The sequence below is a fragment of the Octopus bimaculoides genome, chromosome 5, assembly GCF_001194135.2.
Source record: "Octopus bimaculoides isolate UCB-OBI-ISO-001 chromosome 5, ASM119413v2, whole genome shotgun sequence".
In the NCBI taxonomy this organism is placed as follows: domain Eukaryota; kingdom Metazoa; phylum Mollusca; class Cephalopoda; order Octopoda; family Octopodidae; genus Octopus; species Octopus bimaculoides.
The window spans coordinates 36,593,902-36,607,412 of record NC_068985.1 but is presented as its reverse complement, the minus strand read 5'-3'; the positions used below and the strand labels follow the sequence as shown (position 1 = coordinate 36,607,412).

Here is a 13,511-nt window from a genome sequence, read left to right as displayed (position 1 = left end):
TTTCCTTCCTTTCCTTATTGTTTCCATGTTGTAAATTTTGGGATTTCTATTACCAGAGAATGCTGGTGGTTAAGTACTTTTGGCTGATATAAAGATTTTTTTTTTTTTTCTTCTGTTTTCTAATTAATAACCTTTCAAATCATGCTTTACAACTTTTACAGCCAGTACGTCATTTTCACCATTCTCTGGTAAAAATATTTTTCAAATAACTAATTTTTATTTTCATTTGCAGATAAACGTTGGATTATTTGATCAGTTTGAGTGGAAATGATATTTCTTATTGTAATTTTTCTAAAGATTACAATAAAGCACTTGTTTCACATTATTTTTGTAATAAAAATACTTAAACAATTCAAAATACCATTTCCACTCATCTAGCATACATTTTTCAGCCCAAACTAATGCACTTCATTTTACAGCTTTTGTTTCCTTCATACATTATTTTTCAGTTTGTTGACTTGAAGCTGTTAAAATAGTTATTTTGTACTCTAATTCCTAGTGTAGTGCTCCTCCTAGCCTGTTGGTTATAGGTATTATAATTGTTATCCCACTATTCTATATCTGCTGGTGCTCTGTTTTCGTTTAGTCCAAATGGGAGAGCTTGAGATCCAACAGCACTATGATGAATTCTTTGAAGAGGTTTATGTAGAAATGGAAAAGGTAACCTTGTTTTTCTGTTGCAATATTAAGCTTTGATGTTGCTGCCACAAACAATAATTACTAATAAATTTAAGTTTGTTTTCAAAATTAATCCAAAAAAAAATACTATTGTATTTTGTTTTTGATCTTGACTAATCTTTGATGCTGGTGACTTCTACTAACAGCTTCACTAAAACTTCTTTAATATTTATACCATTTAATTACTGTTAAACTAAGCACTAGTACATATGCTATTTAAGTTCTGATTTGTACTAATCTGTATAAAGCTGTATGAATGTTTCTTTTTCTGTAGTAACTTCTATTAATAATTATGAAGCACACGATATCAAATTCAAACCTTATTTTAGCCATCATATTGTGTCCCCCTGGGCAAGTATGTGTGCTTCAGCTGAGTTGAAAAGCTCCGTTCCTACTTTATTAGGACTGATGTTTAGCTGTAATAGAAACTAGTCCAACAGTGTGAAAATGTTCAAATTTGTAAATCCATGCTACAAAGAGGAAAATGGATGTTTAAAAATTTTAAACGGAAGAAATTTGACAATTATGTAAGGTTAATGTTAAAAATTAAGATTCTTTTCAAGTCTAAATAAAAATTTGGTCATAGCTTGTGTGTGCACATGTCAATCTTCATAAATAAGCAAGTATAAAAATAAAATATTGAGAGAGCCAGATGGGCTCCAACTCTTACTTAGCTTTGTTATTTTTTGGTTTATTACTGTTTGTGTATATTTATGACTATGTATTCTTTGAAAATTCTTCCTTAATATTTAGTGTTTATAACACTAAATTTATCTTTTCTTTTGTCAGTATATTTTTTTCTTTAAGTTTTTCATGTTTTCTCAGGACAAGGCTTATTATTTTACTCAATGGTTACAAAGTCTTTGTTCATTTCTAAATATTAACATTGTCTCTACTGTTAGTTTATAGTTTTGTCTGCTAGTACATTGTTCCATAATGTATTGAGGACATAAGAATTCACTTGTTATTTCAAATGTAAAGTTATAGTCTTATATATGTGTATATTGCTCTATTATTTCTGAATAGTATTTCGGTCAAACTTTGTTTATTTGGAAATAAGATATTAAGTTATTGATTAGTACTGCCATTTTTATGATCTAAAGATAAATAATCTGTAAATAAAGACAACATTATTGGTTTTGTGGTAGTTTATAATTTACAAATGTCCACCCTAAATGTTGATTATTACTTTGAAGTTTTATTTATCTAAAAGCAGTTTTTTTAACATTCTTTTTCTTCATTACTCACAATTCTATTTAGTCAATGCTTAAGCAATATTGTTGACCTGTTCTAGCATATATGAGTACACCAATGTGTGTGAAACAGTGGATAAATGCCTATTAAAATGAAAGACAAGTTCTTATCACATAAGTTAATAGAATCAAAATGTCTGTTTAATTAGAATGGCACTTTTCTTAAAAATGATACTTTCTGTTAGCTTATTTTGTATAGTTGATGTATAATGATACAGTTTTGATTATAAATATTTTGTTTTCTAACTGAAGCGCAAGGGCAATGCTTAAAAATGATGGCATTCAGATTGTGTTCTAAGTAACACTTAACTCAAAATGCTTGATTTTTAAGCATCAATAATTAAAATGTCATGCTTTTGATAGATTTTAATAAAGAAATAGTTCTATTTACTTTGTATTGAATCTAATTTTTTTTATTGCTTCATTTCTGCTTGTATCAATAATGACTTTCTTAATATCTAAAAACAAACTAAAAAAAAAAATTAAATATACTGTTGCTGTTGGACCAGGGCTTTGCATATTCTTAACTTCTCATTTCCTGTAACTTTTGTATTTATATTTATAAATATTTTCACTTTTGTATATGTTTATTTGAATTATAAGCCATAGGAATAAATTCAGAAATTTATCTTAAATTCATACAGAGGATGTTCTAGATAATTTTCTTTCTTATGAGAACGTCTCTTTCATGACTTTATTATGAAAGGTGTAACTGTTGAATGTAACCAACATTAGCTGGACTATTCTTGCTTGTATCTGCTAGACAAATGTACAATCAGTATTTTGTCATAGTTGCAAAGCTGCAATTTCATTATGAATAAGTCATGCAATAATTTTATTTTGATATACATCTCATGGCATTCTGTTAAAGATGAGTTTGGTTCAATTACTGCCAATATATTGATTCTTTATCAAGCATGTTGCAGTAACAGACAAGATTAGTCCTATTCTCCATGTCTTATCATTTTCAAATAATTTTCTCTTTTGCTAATTTTTGCCATTCTGTTACCTGATACGTGTCTTCTTTCTGTTTTGAAGCACTGTATTGTGTACTTGGAATCAGTTTCCATTTTCCAGTTCATAATTTCCTCAACAATGTTTTCTTAAAATATTCCTGAACATTAGTGCCAAGTTTTCCTAAACTGTTTAGACTGGGCACTTTGTTGTTGATATTTAGACATCTAAGGGAACTCAAAATGCCAATTTCCTGATTATTATACTCCAGTTTCAATCATATATATAAGCATTTAAAAATTTCTAGCTTATGGAATCACAAAATTTTTTACTATTTTGATTTCTAATTTAAATTTCCTACTGAGGCAATTTTTACCTAAACTTACATTTTCTGAAAGATGATTTTGCTTCAAATTGTTACTTCAGACATAGATGCCCATCATACTTAGGATTGTTTTCAGAATTATATGAAGATGTCATAAGAATGTAAATTTGTCCTAAAATATATAGGACCTTTTGAAAATTTATTTTCAAATATATTTAGAAATAGTTATTTCTAGTGAAGTAGAAATCAAAAAATATTGAAGTTTTCTATCATAATGTAGCACCTCAAAGTCTCCTGCTCAAATCAAACCACTTTTGAGTGCGTTTTTGGCATATATAACTACTCTGTGGTACTTGGTTACAACTCTTTATAGTGGAAACCCTGTCCAATATCACTTTGCCCATCCTTTCAGTGTTGATGGAATACATACTGGAATTGATGTAATCGACTATACTTTAAAAGGTGTTGTTCTGGTTGCTAAAACAAACTAAAGAATTGTGTAAAAATATCATTGTCAGTCATCCATGATGAAACAAATATTTTTTTTGTTTTTCCAAATATCTTTTACAGTTATTTTAATTGGAAAACAAAAAACCTTTGAAATCATGTTGAAAGTATCAGCATGCAAAAGACTAATCTAGAAAAAATTGCTTTGATGTACTTAAATATATTTCACCAGAAAATTTTTGTGTTCAAACTTTTATTGATTGATTGAAGTCTTTATGTGCCAGACTTTTGACCACAAAGGAGTACTTATTATGCTTCACTTATGTTCTAATTCTTGGAATATTTTTCTTCTGTCAATTCAGCTACTAAATGTGCTGTTGTGATTTTATAGCAAATATTATTCAAGTAAAATTCAAATTTTAGTGCATGAACTGATGTCAAACATAAAATGAGCAAATGTTTAAAGTAGGCTTGCTCAATCAACATGCTACATATACAAGATTTAGTTGGTTCTGCTAATGTTCATATATAAATTTATCAATATATATATTGGCATTTTGTTCCCTTTAGTCTATTTCCTTAACTGTTTTTATCCATCAATACTGTAAAGTAATTGTATGCAACCAATTAAAAAAAATATTGGAATACTCTCATGATAATAACCATTTGAGTTAATTTCATTAAGCATTAAAACTTGTAAGAAGCAATTGTAAATTATGTCAATCTGTACATTTTGATATGTAAGAAAGTCTCAAGTTAATGACATTAAGAAGTTTGGTTTCATATAGTGTCTTTCTTTCTTTTTTGATATTTAAATTGTTGACTATAATGTAATGTCTTGTGTGTTTATTAATGAACATATTCCCCCTTTTTTATAGTATGGTGAAATAGAAGAGATGAATGTATGCGATAATCTGGGTGATCATCTTGTTGGCAATGTATATGTTAAGGTAAGCTTTTTTTTTTTCCATAAGAATTTTAGTTTTGTAGTTTTAATATTTGCTTTGGATATCACATAACCTATATCCATTCATGCAATCTAAAATGTTTTATTTACATTCTAGCAAAATGTTAATTCTCTCTAGACCAGCCTTTTTAATGGTTTTGATAAAGAGATTGCAAAGTAAGGTTTTAACCAACCATGTATGTTTTTAGTTCCACCTCTTTTTGCATATCATTCTTGCAAGTTCCTATCAGTGCAAGGAGTTTTATGAAATGGAGAATGGAATATTTTGGAAATAAACTAGATTTTAAAAAAAAATTTTTTTTTTAAGCTTAAGGCAAATAGGGCTACTTGAAATGTGTGCATTACTATGGCAACAGTCCGGATATTTATTGATCAGGCCTCATATTTGATTTAATATCAAGCATAAAGTTTTCTGGAGGAAATATTTCTATGTGTTTAGTTTGCCTTATTTGCTGCATCCAGTATTTGAAAGAAATTGTGTTACTATCCAGCTGTAAAAACCTTTCCAATACTGACCTCGCCTGTATTTGTGCAATGTAAAAAGCACTAAGTCCATTCTGCTGAGTGGTTGGTGTTAGGAAGGGGATCCAGCTGTAAAAATCCTGCCAAAACAATAACAAGTCTGGTGCAGGCTTCAGCCTGGCTGGCTCTTGTGGTACCCTCCCATACATCCTAGCATGGAACATGGACATTAAATGATGATGTAGCTTTGTGAAACCATTACTTTAGTTTAGTTCTTCATCTAACCAATAGCACACCTAGCATGTGAGCTGCATATCTCAGTTATTAAACCCCCTTTTTTTTTTTTTATTGATTCAATTAAAAAAATTTACTTCTTAGTTTATAGCAGTTTTTAGGGTACCAGTGTTAACATTCAAGCAAATATTACAGAAACAGTGGTGGTAGTAGATACACAATATTAATAAATGTTGAGTGTATTTAAAACCAATCACACTTTTTTCCAGAAGTCAAAAATAAGTTCATTTCAATTAAACTGTACATGTTACCAACTCCACTATTTTGACCTGCCTCTAATATATAAAGCTTCTGTATATTGAAACAAAAGTAAAAATTGTAATAGTTCATCTGTTTGCTGGACTGTTTCAATGAACTATCAAAATGTAAATATATCTTATTGATGTTCCTGAACATGTGACAATGATATCAGAATAATGTCAATAACTTATACTGGATTTCTCCCTACCATTCATGTACTCTTGCCATAGAATTTTTTCCCTGTTTAATTATATATTGTTAGAGGAAGTTAAAAATAAGGAGTTCATGAATGTTTTTGGTTAATGCTGTTTTATCTCGCTTGTCAGTTACCATATAAATACAATAAAAGTCAGTTCAGTAATGCTTCAGTTACTGGAAAATGTTGGTGTTCAATGTAAACATGTGGCCAGGCTACCAAAATTAAGCATATTTCAACTGGTATAAAAAAGATTAATACAAGTAAAGCATTTTATATTGCTCTTGCCATGACATTGTGTGGCGTGACACAGTAACATGAGCTAACAAAAAGTTATAAAGTTCTGAACAGGTGTTCATGAGCTGAGCATCTTTTCTTAGCTGGTTGCCAACACCTAGATTTACCTTGAATTAGATGCATTTTACATCTCCCTTTAATCATTTGACCAAATCTAGCATCACTAAACAACTTTACAAAATTCATCTTTTTCATGCTGCTGGACAATTTAATAAATAATTAATCATGCAAATGAACAGAATTTGGAGTTATCGATCTAGTTACTTGATAATCATTTTCCCTAATTTCTGGTTATGTGAAAATTTGTAAATATACAGATCTATTCATTAATCCAGTCACTATTTGAGAAAGTTAGTGCTATACTTCTTAATCATTTCATTTCAGTTTCGTTATGAAGAAGATGCTGAAAAGGCTGTTAAGGACTTAAATAATCGTTGGTTTAATGGCCGCCCAATTCATGCAGAATTATCACCAGTCACTGACTTTAGGGAAGCTTGTTGCCGTCAATATGAAATGGGGTAAGGTAACTTAAATATCTTCATATTTAATATTCGTTATTTTGCTCATTAGCTGGTTTTAATCAAGTGGTTTTATCTTTTCAGAGAGTGCACTCGTGGAGGATTTTGCAATTTCATGCATTTGAAACCTATTTCTCGTGAACTTCGTAGAGAATTATATGGTAGAACTCGGCGCCGGCGAAAGTAAGTTGAAATTTACACAGCATTTTGTTGTTTAAAATGTCAGCACTTTAACTTGTAAGCTAATTTTTCTTGTGGAATGTGTTTCCCACAGGTCAAGATCCCGTTCACCTCCAACACGCCGCAGCAGGAGTCGCAGCCGGAGCCAAGAGCAACCACGTCGTGGCAATAGAAGTCGTAGCCGAGAAAGGAGACGATCCCGTTCAAGAAGCCGAGAAAGGAATCAAAGGCGATCTCGTTCTAGAGAGAGAGAAGGCCGAAGTGGACGTTTTTAACTTTATCATGCACCATAGCCATGCAACTGTAAAATGTTTTTCTATTTTCATCATTTTCATTCAGAAGTCAATAAAATACACTCACAGAAATTAATTGATTTTGTTTATTTTTCGAGTACACACACTAATAAAATATAAATGTATATAATGACTGTTTTATGGCAGGTCTGGTTGAAGTCCACACAATAAGTTAGCAGGTAATGCTTTGTCTGAAAAAGAAACGTACAGAATAGTGAATAAAACTAATGTTTGAATTAGACATTTAAGTTTGAGTACAACACAAGGGTTTAACATATTTAAACTGCTTCTGGAGCAATAGATTTAATTGCAATACTTGAGTTTCTAAGATTGCACTTACAAGAGAACTTATAACAATTTAAGATAGATTTAGTTTTAACCTCAACAATTCGTATAATACAAATGGAGCTCACCAATTTGATTTGGGTATGGTAGTTTCAGATTGGCCATAATTTCCAAAAATTCCTCCTTTGTTCGTCTTAAACGAGGGTTCAACTGTTTTTCTTCCGCAATAGTACTAACTGTATTTCCTAAAAAGTAAATTATAAGTTATTGTAAAACCATCACGAGAGGTGCGTATTTTTATCAATATTGAACATGTATTGTTAAACAATGCAAATTAGCTGGGAGGGGGGGGTGCACAAGGCAAAGGAATTATGTAATGCAGTGTACTAGAAAGATGACAAAGTGCTAAGCAATCCATATGGAAGGAACCTAAAGATGATAAAGAGTTCTTACAAATGGTAAGATGTAGTGCTAAGAGCCATGCAAGCATAGACAATGTAAAATAGTAATTTACAGATGGTTTTTCCTTCAAAAAGGTGAATTCATGAGAATTTATATCCTTACTCTTTTAAAACCCTTTTGAGATAGTGTTTTGGTATGTGTAGCCGAAGAGACCAAATTTTTTTTGCTATTGAGATCTATTGATTAGCCATTACACTTCAAAACCAACCATTCACAGGAGGTCGATGGATCGGCCTCAAAGTCTTTTTAGCTTGTATCACTTGGGCCAATCAATCAGCCTGGGTATCCCAAGAGGTTAATGTATCCTAGGGGCTATGACGAAACTTACCTGTGTAATCATGTGCTGGATAGATTCGGTAGTGACTTGGAAGACTGAATATTTCTCGATGAACAGATTCATAAAGCGTTTCTGAACAACCTAAATGAAAAAAGAGTATAAATTCATTTCTTTTAATAGCTTCCAATTAACAAGAACGTGTGTGTGTGTGCACTTAGGAAGTTAGAGGTATATAAAAACAAAACAATACATAAATTTTAATTGGAGTAAGAACTTAACATTGCTGACTGATTAAAACAGCATTGAAAATTATTAACAGGTATCAGGATTAATTTATAGAATTGAGAATTTTGCTTAAGTGCAGTTGTGTTGTAAGAAGTTTGCTTCACAACCACATGGTTCTGGATTTAATCTCATTGCATGACACTTTATGCACATAAATGTTCTGCTACAGCCCTGGGTCAACGAAATGCTTATCAGTGGATATGGTAAACAATGTGAAAGTTTCCTTGTCTTGACATCATGTGATAGTTGTAAATGAGTCCAAAGTTTTCCAATATACTCCAAAAACGTGTCTGGACATGGGAAAATATTACTTGGAAACAAGTGAGGGTTGATGACATGGCATAGAAACTTCAGCCTCGAACTCTGTCTGACTCATGAGGCATGGAAAAGTGGACATTAATTGATAATGTGGATATAAAGGTGATGCCTGTATGAACTGACAACCCTTAAGAAGCTACCACCTTGGTTACCAAACTGTATTAAATCTGCTAATGACTTCTGGCCTGCTTGATAATTTTGACAGCCTGATAAATATGATATACATATGTTAAAATGTACTTTTCTGTAATGTGTGATTTATTTTTTTCCCCCTGCTGGCCCAAATTGCTCAGTCTGTCTTAGAGCATATTGACAACCATCCTAGTCCTTCATCCATAAATGAGATACAAAATTTCAAGTTCTCACTTGACCATACCACATTTTTTATCTTTTCTTAGTGTGTGTGTGTCTTCTACTGAACACCTCACTGTCCTTTCACTTAACATCTCATACCAGTAAGCTTTGCTCCAAACAGACGGATTCTTTTAACATTTAGTAAGCTGAGACAGACTAACTAGTGTTCTTATGCATGTTAATATTATCAATCCACGAAAAGGGAAGAATTGGTAAAAGCATTTGGACAAAAATGCCTTATGGTATTTGTTTGGATTTTGAATCCTGCTGAGGCCAATTTTGGCTTTCATCCTTCTGAGTTTGATATAGCATCAGTCAGAGATTGGATTTTAATCAACAGTTACTTTTCTCTCCACATTCAAAGTTTTAGATCCATGTTAGAAATCAATATTATGCATCCAAAGCAAAAATGCTTACCTAATTGACCTCTATAGATCAATATTCAGTTACCTATACCTTGATATCATGTAGTACCCTGCTAATGTGTGCTTCATACAGCCTACATTTCACTAAAAGGAACACGATAAAAGACAACAGCTCTGTGTTCGCCTCTTAACTCTTGAAGGAGCCTCAAAGTTAGCAGCCAAATTCCTTTAACTCACATCTTAAAGGAAAGGTGCAATGTTATTCTAGACAAACAAAATGTACATAGGTGCAGGAGTGGCTGTGTGGTAAGTTAGCTTGCTTACCAACCACATGGTTCCGGGTTCAATCCCACTGCGTGGCACCTTGGGCAAGTGTCTTCTATAGCCTCAGGCCAACCAAAGCCTTGTGAGTGGATTTGGTAGACAGAAACTGAAAGAAGCCCGACGTATATATGTACATATATATATATATATATATGTTTGTGTGTCTGTGTTTGTCCCCCCCAACTTCGCTTGACAACCGATGTTGGTGTGTTTATGTCCCCGTAACTTAGCGGTTCGGCAAAAAGAGACCGATAGAATAAGTACTAGGCTTACAAAGAATAAGTCCTGGGGTCGATTTGCTCGACTAAAGGCGGTGCCCCAGCATGGCCGCAGTCAAATGACTGAAACCAGTAAAGAGAGAGAGGATGATCATAGCTGGAATGCTTTTGATCATTGGTCTGCTCTGTCAGGGTTGATAGAGTTAAAAGATTTATACATACTTTACAGAGTTTGTATTGGTGTATTTAAAGCAAAATGGTTAAACTGTGAACATAATCTGTTGTGTCTGGGGAGAGTCATTTTCTTTTTGTGCCTTATAGTTTAACACACACACCAGTAAAATTTCCACTTATTCCTTATTTTTATTTTCCTAAAATTTTTGTTGCGTTTTGCAACCTTTTCAATAGTCTTGACTCTCATAATATTTACAGTTAAAAATCATATATCAGAATTTCTAATAAACTGGGCCTTGCTTATCTAGACGTTTACCATTCTTTGTTAGATCTATATTTTATGATTTTGCTTAGGCATAGTGATATTAAAAACCAGCTGTTAGAATTCAATATGTATTATGCTTTAAAGTAAAAAGCCAGGAGAATACAGAGCATAATATCAATGAATAACAAAACAAAAGGAGTTACGTAATCGCCTTCATTAGCTTACAGCTGTTTCTGCTATAAGAAACGTTGAACTCAGAACTGAAAGCTTATGCAATATCTTTCCATTTTATAGCTCTGAGGAATTTATAGACTGCTGCACAGGCACTCACTTCTAAGTGGCATGCTTCTTATAGCAAAAACAGCACTAAGCTGATGAAGTTGATAACTGTTTCTTTATTGCCCATAAGGGGCTAAACAGAGTGGACAGACAAAGGAATTACATCAACCCCAGTGTGTATCTGGTACTTATTTAATCGACCCCGGAAGGATGAAAGGCAAAGTCAATCACGGTGGAATTTGAACTCAGAATGGAACGGCAGACGAAATACTGCTAAGCATTTCGCCTGGTGTGCTAACGATTCTGCTAGCTCGCCGCCTTAATGAAGTTGATAACATAACACCTTTTCTTTCGTCATTGATTAATCAAGATATAGAACTGGCACTCTGTTGGTTATGTAATGAATCCCAGTTGATCCGATCAACAGAACATCCAGCTCGTGAAAGTAACATGCAAGTGGCTGAGCACTCCACACACATGCATGCCCTTGACATAGTTCTCAGGGAGATTCAGCATTACACAGAATGTGATGAGGGTGACACTTTGAATTACAGGTACTACTCATTTATACCAGCTGAGTGAACTGGAGCAACATGAAATAAAGTGTCTTGCTCAAGGACATAACACACTGCCAGGTATCGCACCCCTGACCTTATGAATGTGAACTGAATACCCAAACCACTAAGCCACATGCCTTCACAATCGAGATATATCATCATCATCATCATACATATATGGCATGGGTTGAATGAGACTCCTTGAGATAATGTTCTACAAGCCAAAGCCCATCCTGACTCCAACTCTTATTTGTCAAGTAAAGTATTTATGTTCCACTCGTTTTTGCAATTGGACAATGCATATGTAGTCTATTGTGTCACACTACTCCGATATGATGGAGGCGCAATGGCCCAGTGGTTAGGGCAGCGGACTCGCGGTCATAGGATAGTGGCTTCAATTCCCAGACCGGGCGTTGTGAGTGTTTATTGAGCAAAAACACCTAAAAGCTCCACGAGGCTCCGGCAGGGGATGGTGGTGAACCCTGCTGTACTCTTTCACCACAACTTTCTCTCACTCTTACTTCCTGTTTCTGTTTTACCTGTAATTCAAAAGGTCGGCCTTGTCACACTGTGTCACGCTGAATATCCCCGAGAACTACGTTAAGGGTACACGCTCAGCCACTTGCACGTTAATTTCACGAGCAGACTGTTCCATTGATCGGATCAACTGGAACCCTCAACGTTGTTAGCGACGGAGTGCCAACAACTCCGACATGAAGTATTGAACTGCAAAGACATTATTTATATTCACACTTTACTGATTTTGATACTGATTAAACTCTTGAGTTGTATATCTCTGAAAATGGTTCCTTTATAAACCATGGTTTCAGTTATACTGGTGCAAAGCCCCAGTGTCTAGCATTGAAACAACAGAATAAGTGGCACTTATTCACTTGATTTTTTTTCTTTTTCTTTTTTTCCACAATAATTTCTGGAAAGTTTGGTGATATTTAAACTCGTCACTAAAACACCAGAATATATATTTTCTGACACTCTTTTTATCTGCCGTTCTTTGACAGCAAAAATAATTGCTTGTAATACAGCAGGTGTAAGGCCTAAAATTTGGGAGGAAGGGTTAGGTTACTAACTACTACTGTATTATTGACTCCAAAAGACAAAAGGCGAAGTTGATCTCAGCAGGATTTGAACTCAGAATGTAAAGAGCTGGAAGAATTACCACAAGTCATTTTGTTCAACACTAATGATTCTGACAGGTTTAAAAGAAGGAACAACAACAAACATGTAATTAACAACAAAACAATTTGTATCTTTACTTCAGTTATTGAGGTCATCATGACATTGATAAATATTTAGGATGAAAATATGTGAAACAAACCTTTGTTAACATTTTACTGTTATTAAGTGTAGAATAACTCGATTACCTTGCTGAAAATCTGTTCGTCCACAACCACGAATTAAGACAGCATCTCCAGTAAATACCATACTGTTTTCATGCCAGACAAATGAGTAACATCCTACAAAAATAGAGAAAGCAGTTAAAAAAAGAAAATATAAACAGAAATGTTTGTAGAGTTGGAAGTTTAAAATTTAAAATCAAGCGTTCAATATTATGGAAGTATTTGTTTACTCCTTTGGAATTTAAATCGATTCATATCCTGTTTTATGTTCAAACTGGCCCGATCTGACCTCGCACACCAACCCTAAAATATCATTCTAAAATTTAACAGTTACCTCATTAAAATCTCATAGCTATAAGATAATGCATGATTCATTGAAAATAATGTGAATAAATAAGCATTACTTTTGAAAGAATAATGTAAATGTAAAGGAGTTAATGCTATTTAGAAATGCAATATTGCATAAAATGTTATTGGGAGATAAGCCTAAAATAATTCTTTCGAAGTCTGGCACAGAGATCGCAATTCTGAGATGGAGCAAGTCAGTTTAATCAACCCCAGTACTTGACTGGTACTTTATTTTATTGACCCTGGAGGGATGACAGGCTAAGTTGAACTCAGACTGTAAAGAGTCAGAAGAAACAATGCTAGGAATTTTGTCTGAGACTCTAATAATTCTGCCAGTTTGCCACCCTAATTATGCTTGTGAATGCTGGTGCTATGCAAGCTTGCAGGTGCTAGTGCCACGTAAAAAGCACCCGCTTTGGAGTCACATAAAAAGCACCCGTGCTGGTGTCACATAAAATGCCCATGCTGGTGTCACATATAAAGTGCCCATGCTGGTGCCACATATAAAGTGCCCATGCTGGTGCCACATATAAAGTGC

General features: G+C 33.4%; 2 protein-coding genes across 4 annotated transcripts in view; one reads left to right on the top strand and one right to left on the bottom strand.

The window, feature by feature from the left end:
* The window catches only part of LOC106871304 (splicing factor U2AF 35 kDa subunit), a 21,287-nt gene extending 14,107 nt beyond the window's left edge, over positions 1-7,180 (top strand). For 2 of the 3 annotated variants that reach the window (XM_052968323.1, XM_052968324.1), the window contains 5 exons: positions 587-660; positions 4,536-4,607; positions 6,498-6,631; positions 6,716-6,814; positions 6,906-7,180. In XM_052968323.1, the coding sequence (XP_052824283.1) occupies positions 587-660; positions 4,536-4,607; positions 6,498-6,631; positions 6,716-6,814; positions 6,906-7,086 (560 nt within the window). In that variant the 3' untranslated portion in view covers positions 7,087-7,180. The remainder of the gene's footprint in view (positions 1-586; positions 661-4,535; positions 4,608-6,497; positions 6,632-6,715; positions 6,815-6,905) is intronic. The other variant, XM_014917689.2, reaches the window with a different exon arrangement.
* LOC106871303 (persulfide dioxygenase ETHE1, mitochondrial) overlaps positions 7,173-13,511 on the bottom strand; it is a 26,678-nt gene continuing 20,339 nt past the window's right edge. Inside the window, exons 4-7 of the mRNA XM_014917687.2 lie at positions 12,650-12,742; positions 8,180-8,269; positions 7,518-7,634; positions 7,173-7,295 (exon numbers count right to left, since the gene is read on the bottom strand). Of these exons, the coding sequence (XP_014773173.1) occupies positions 7,243-7,295; positions 7,518-7,634; positions 8,180-8,269; positions 12,650-12,742 (353 nt within the window). The 3' untranslated portion in view covers positions 7,173-7,242. The remainder of the gene's footprint in view (positions 7,296-7,517; positions 7,635-8,179; positions 8,270-12,649; positions 12,743-13,511) is intronic.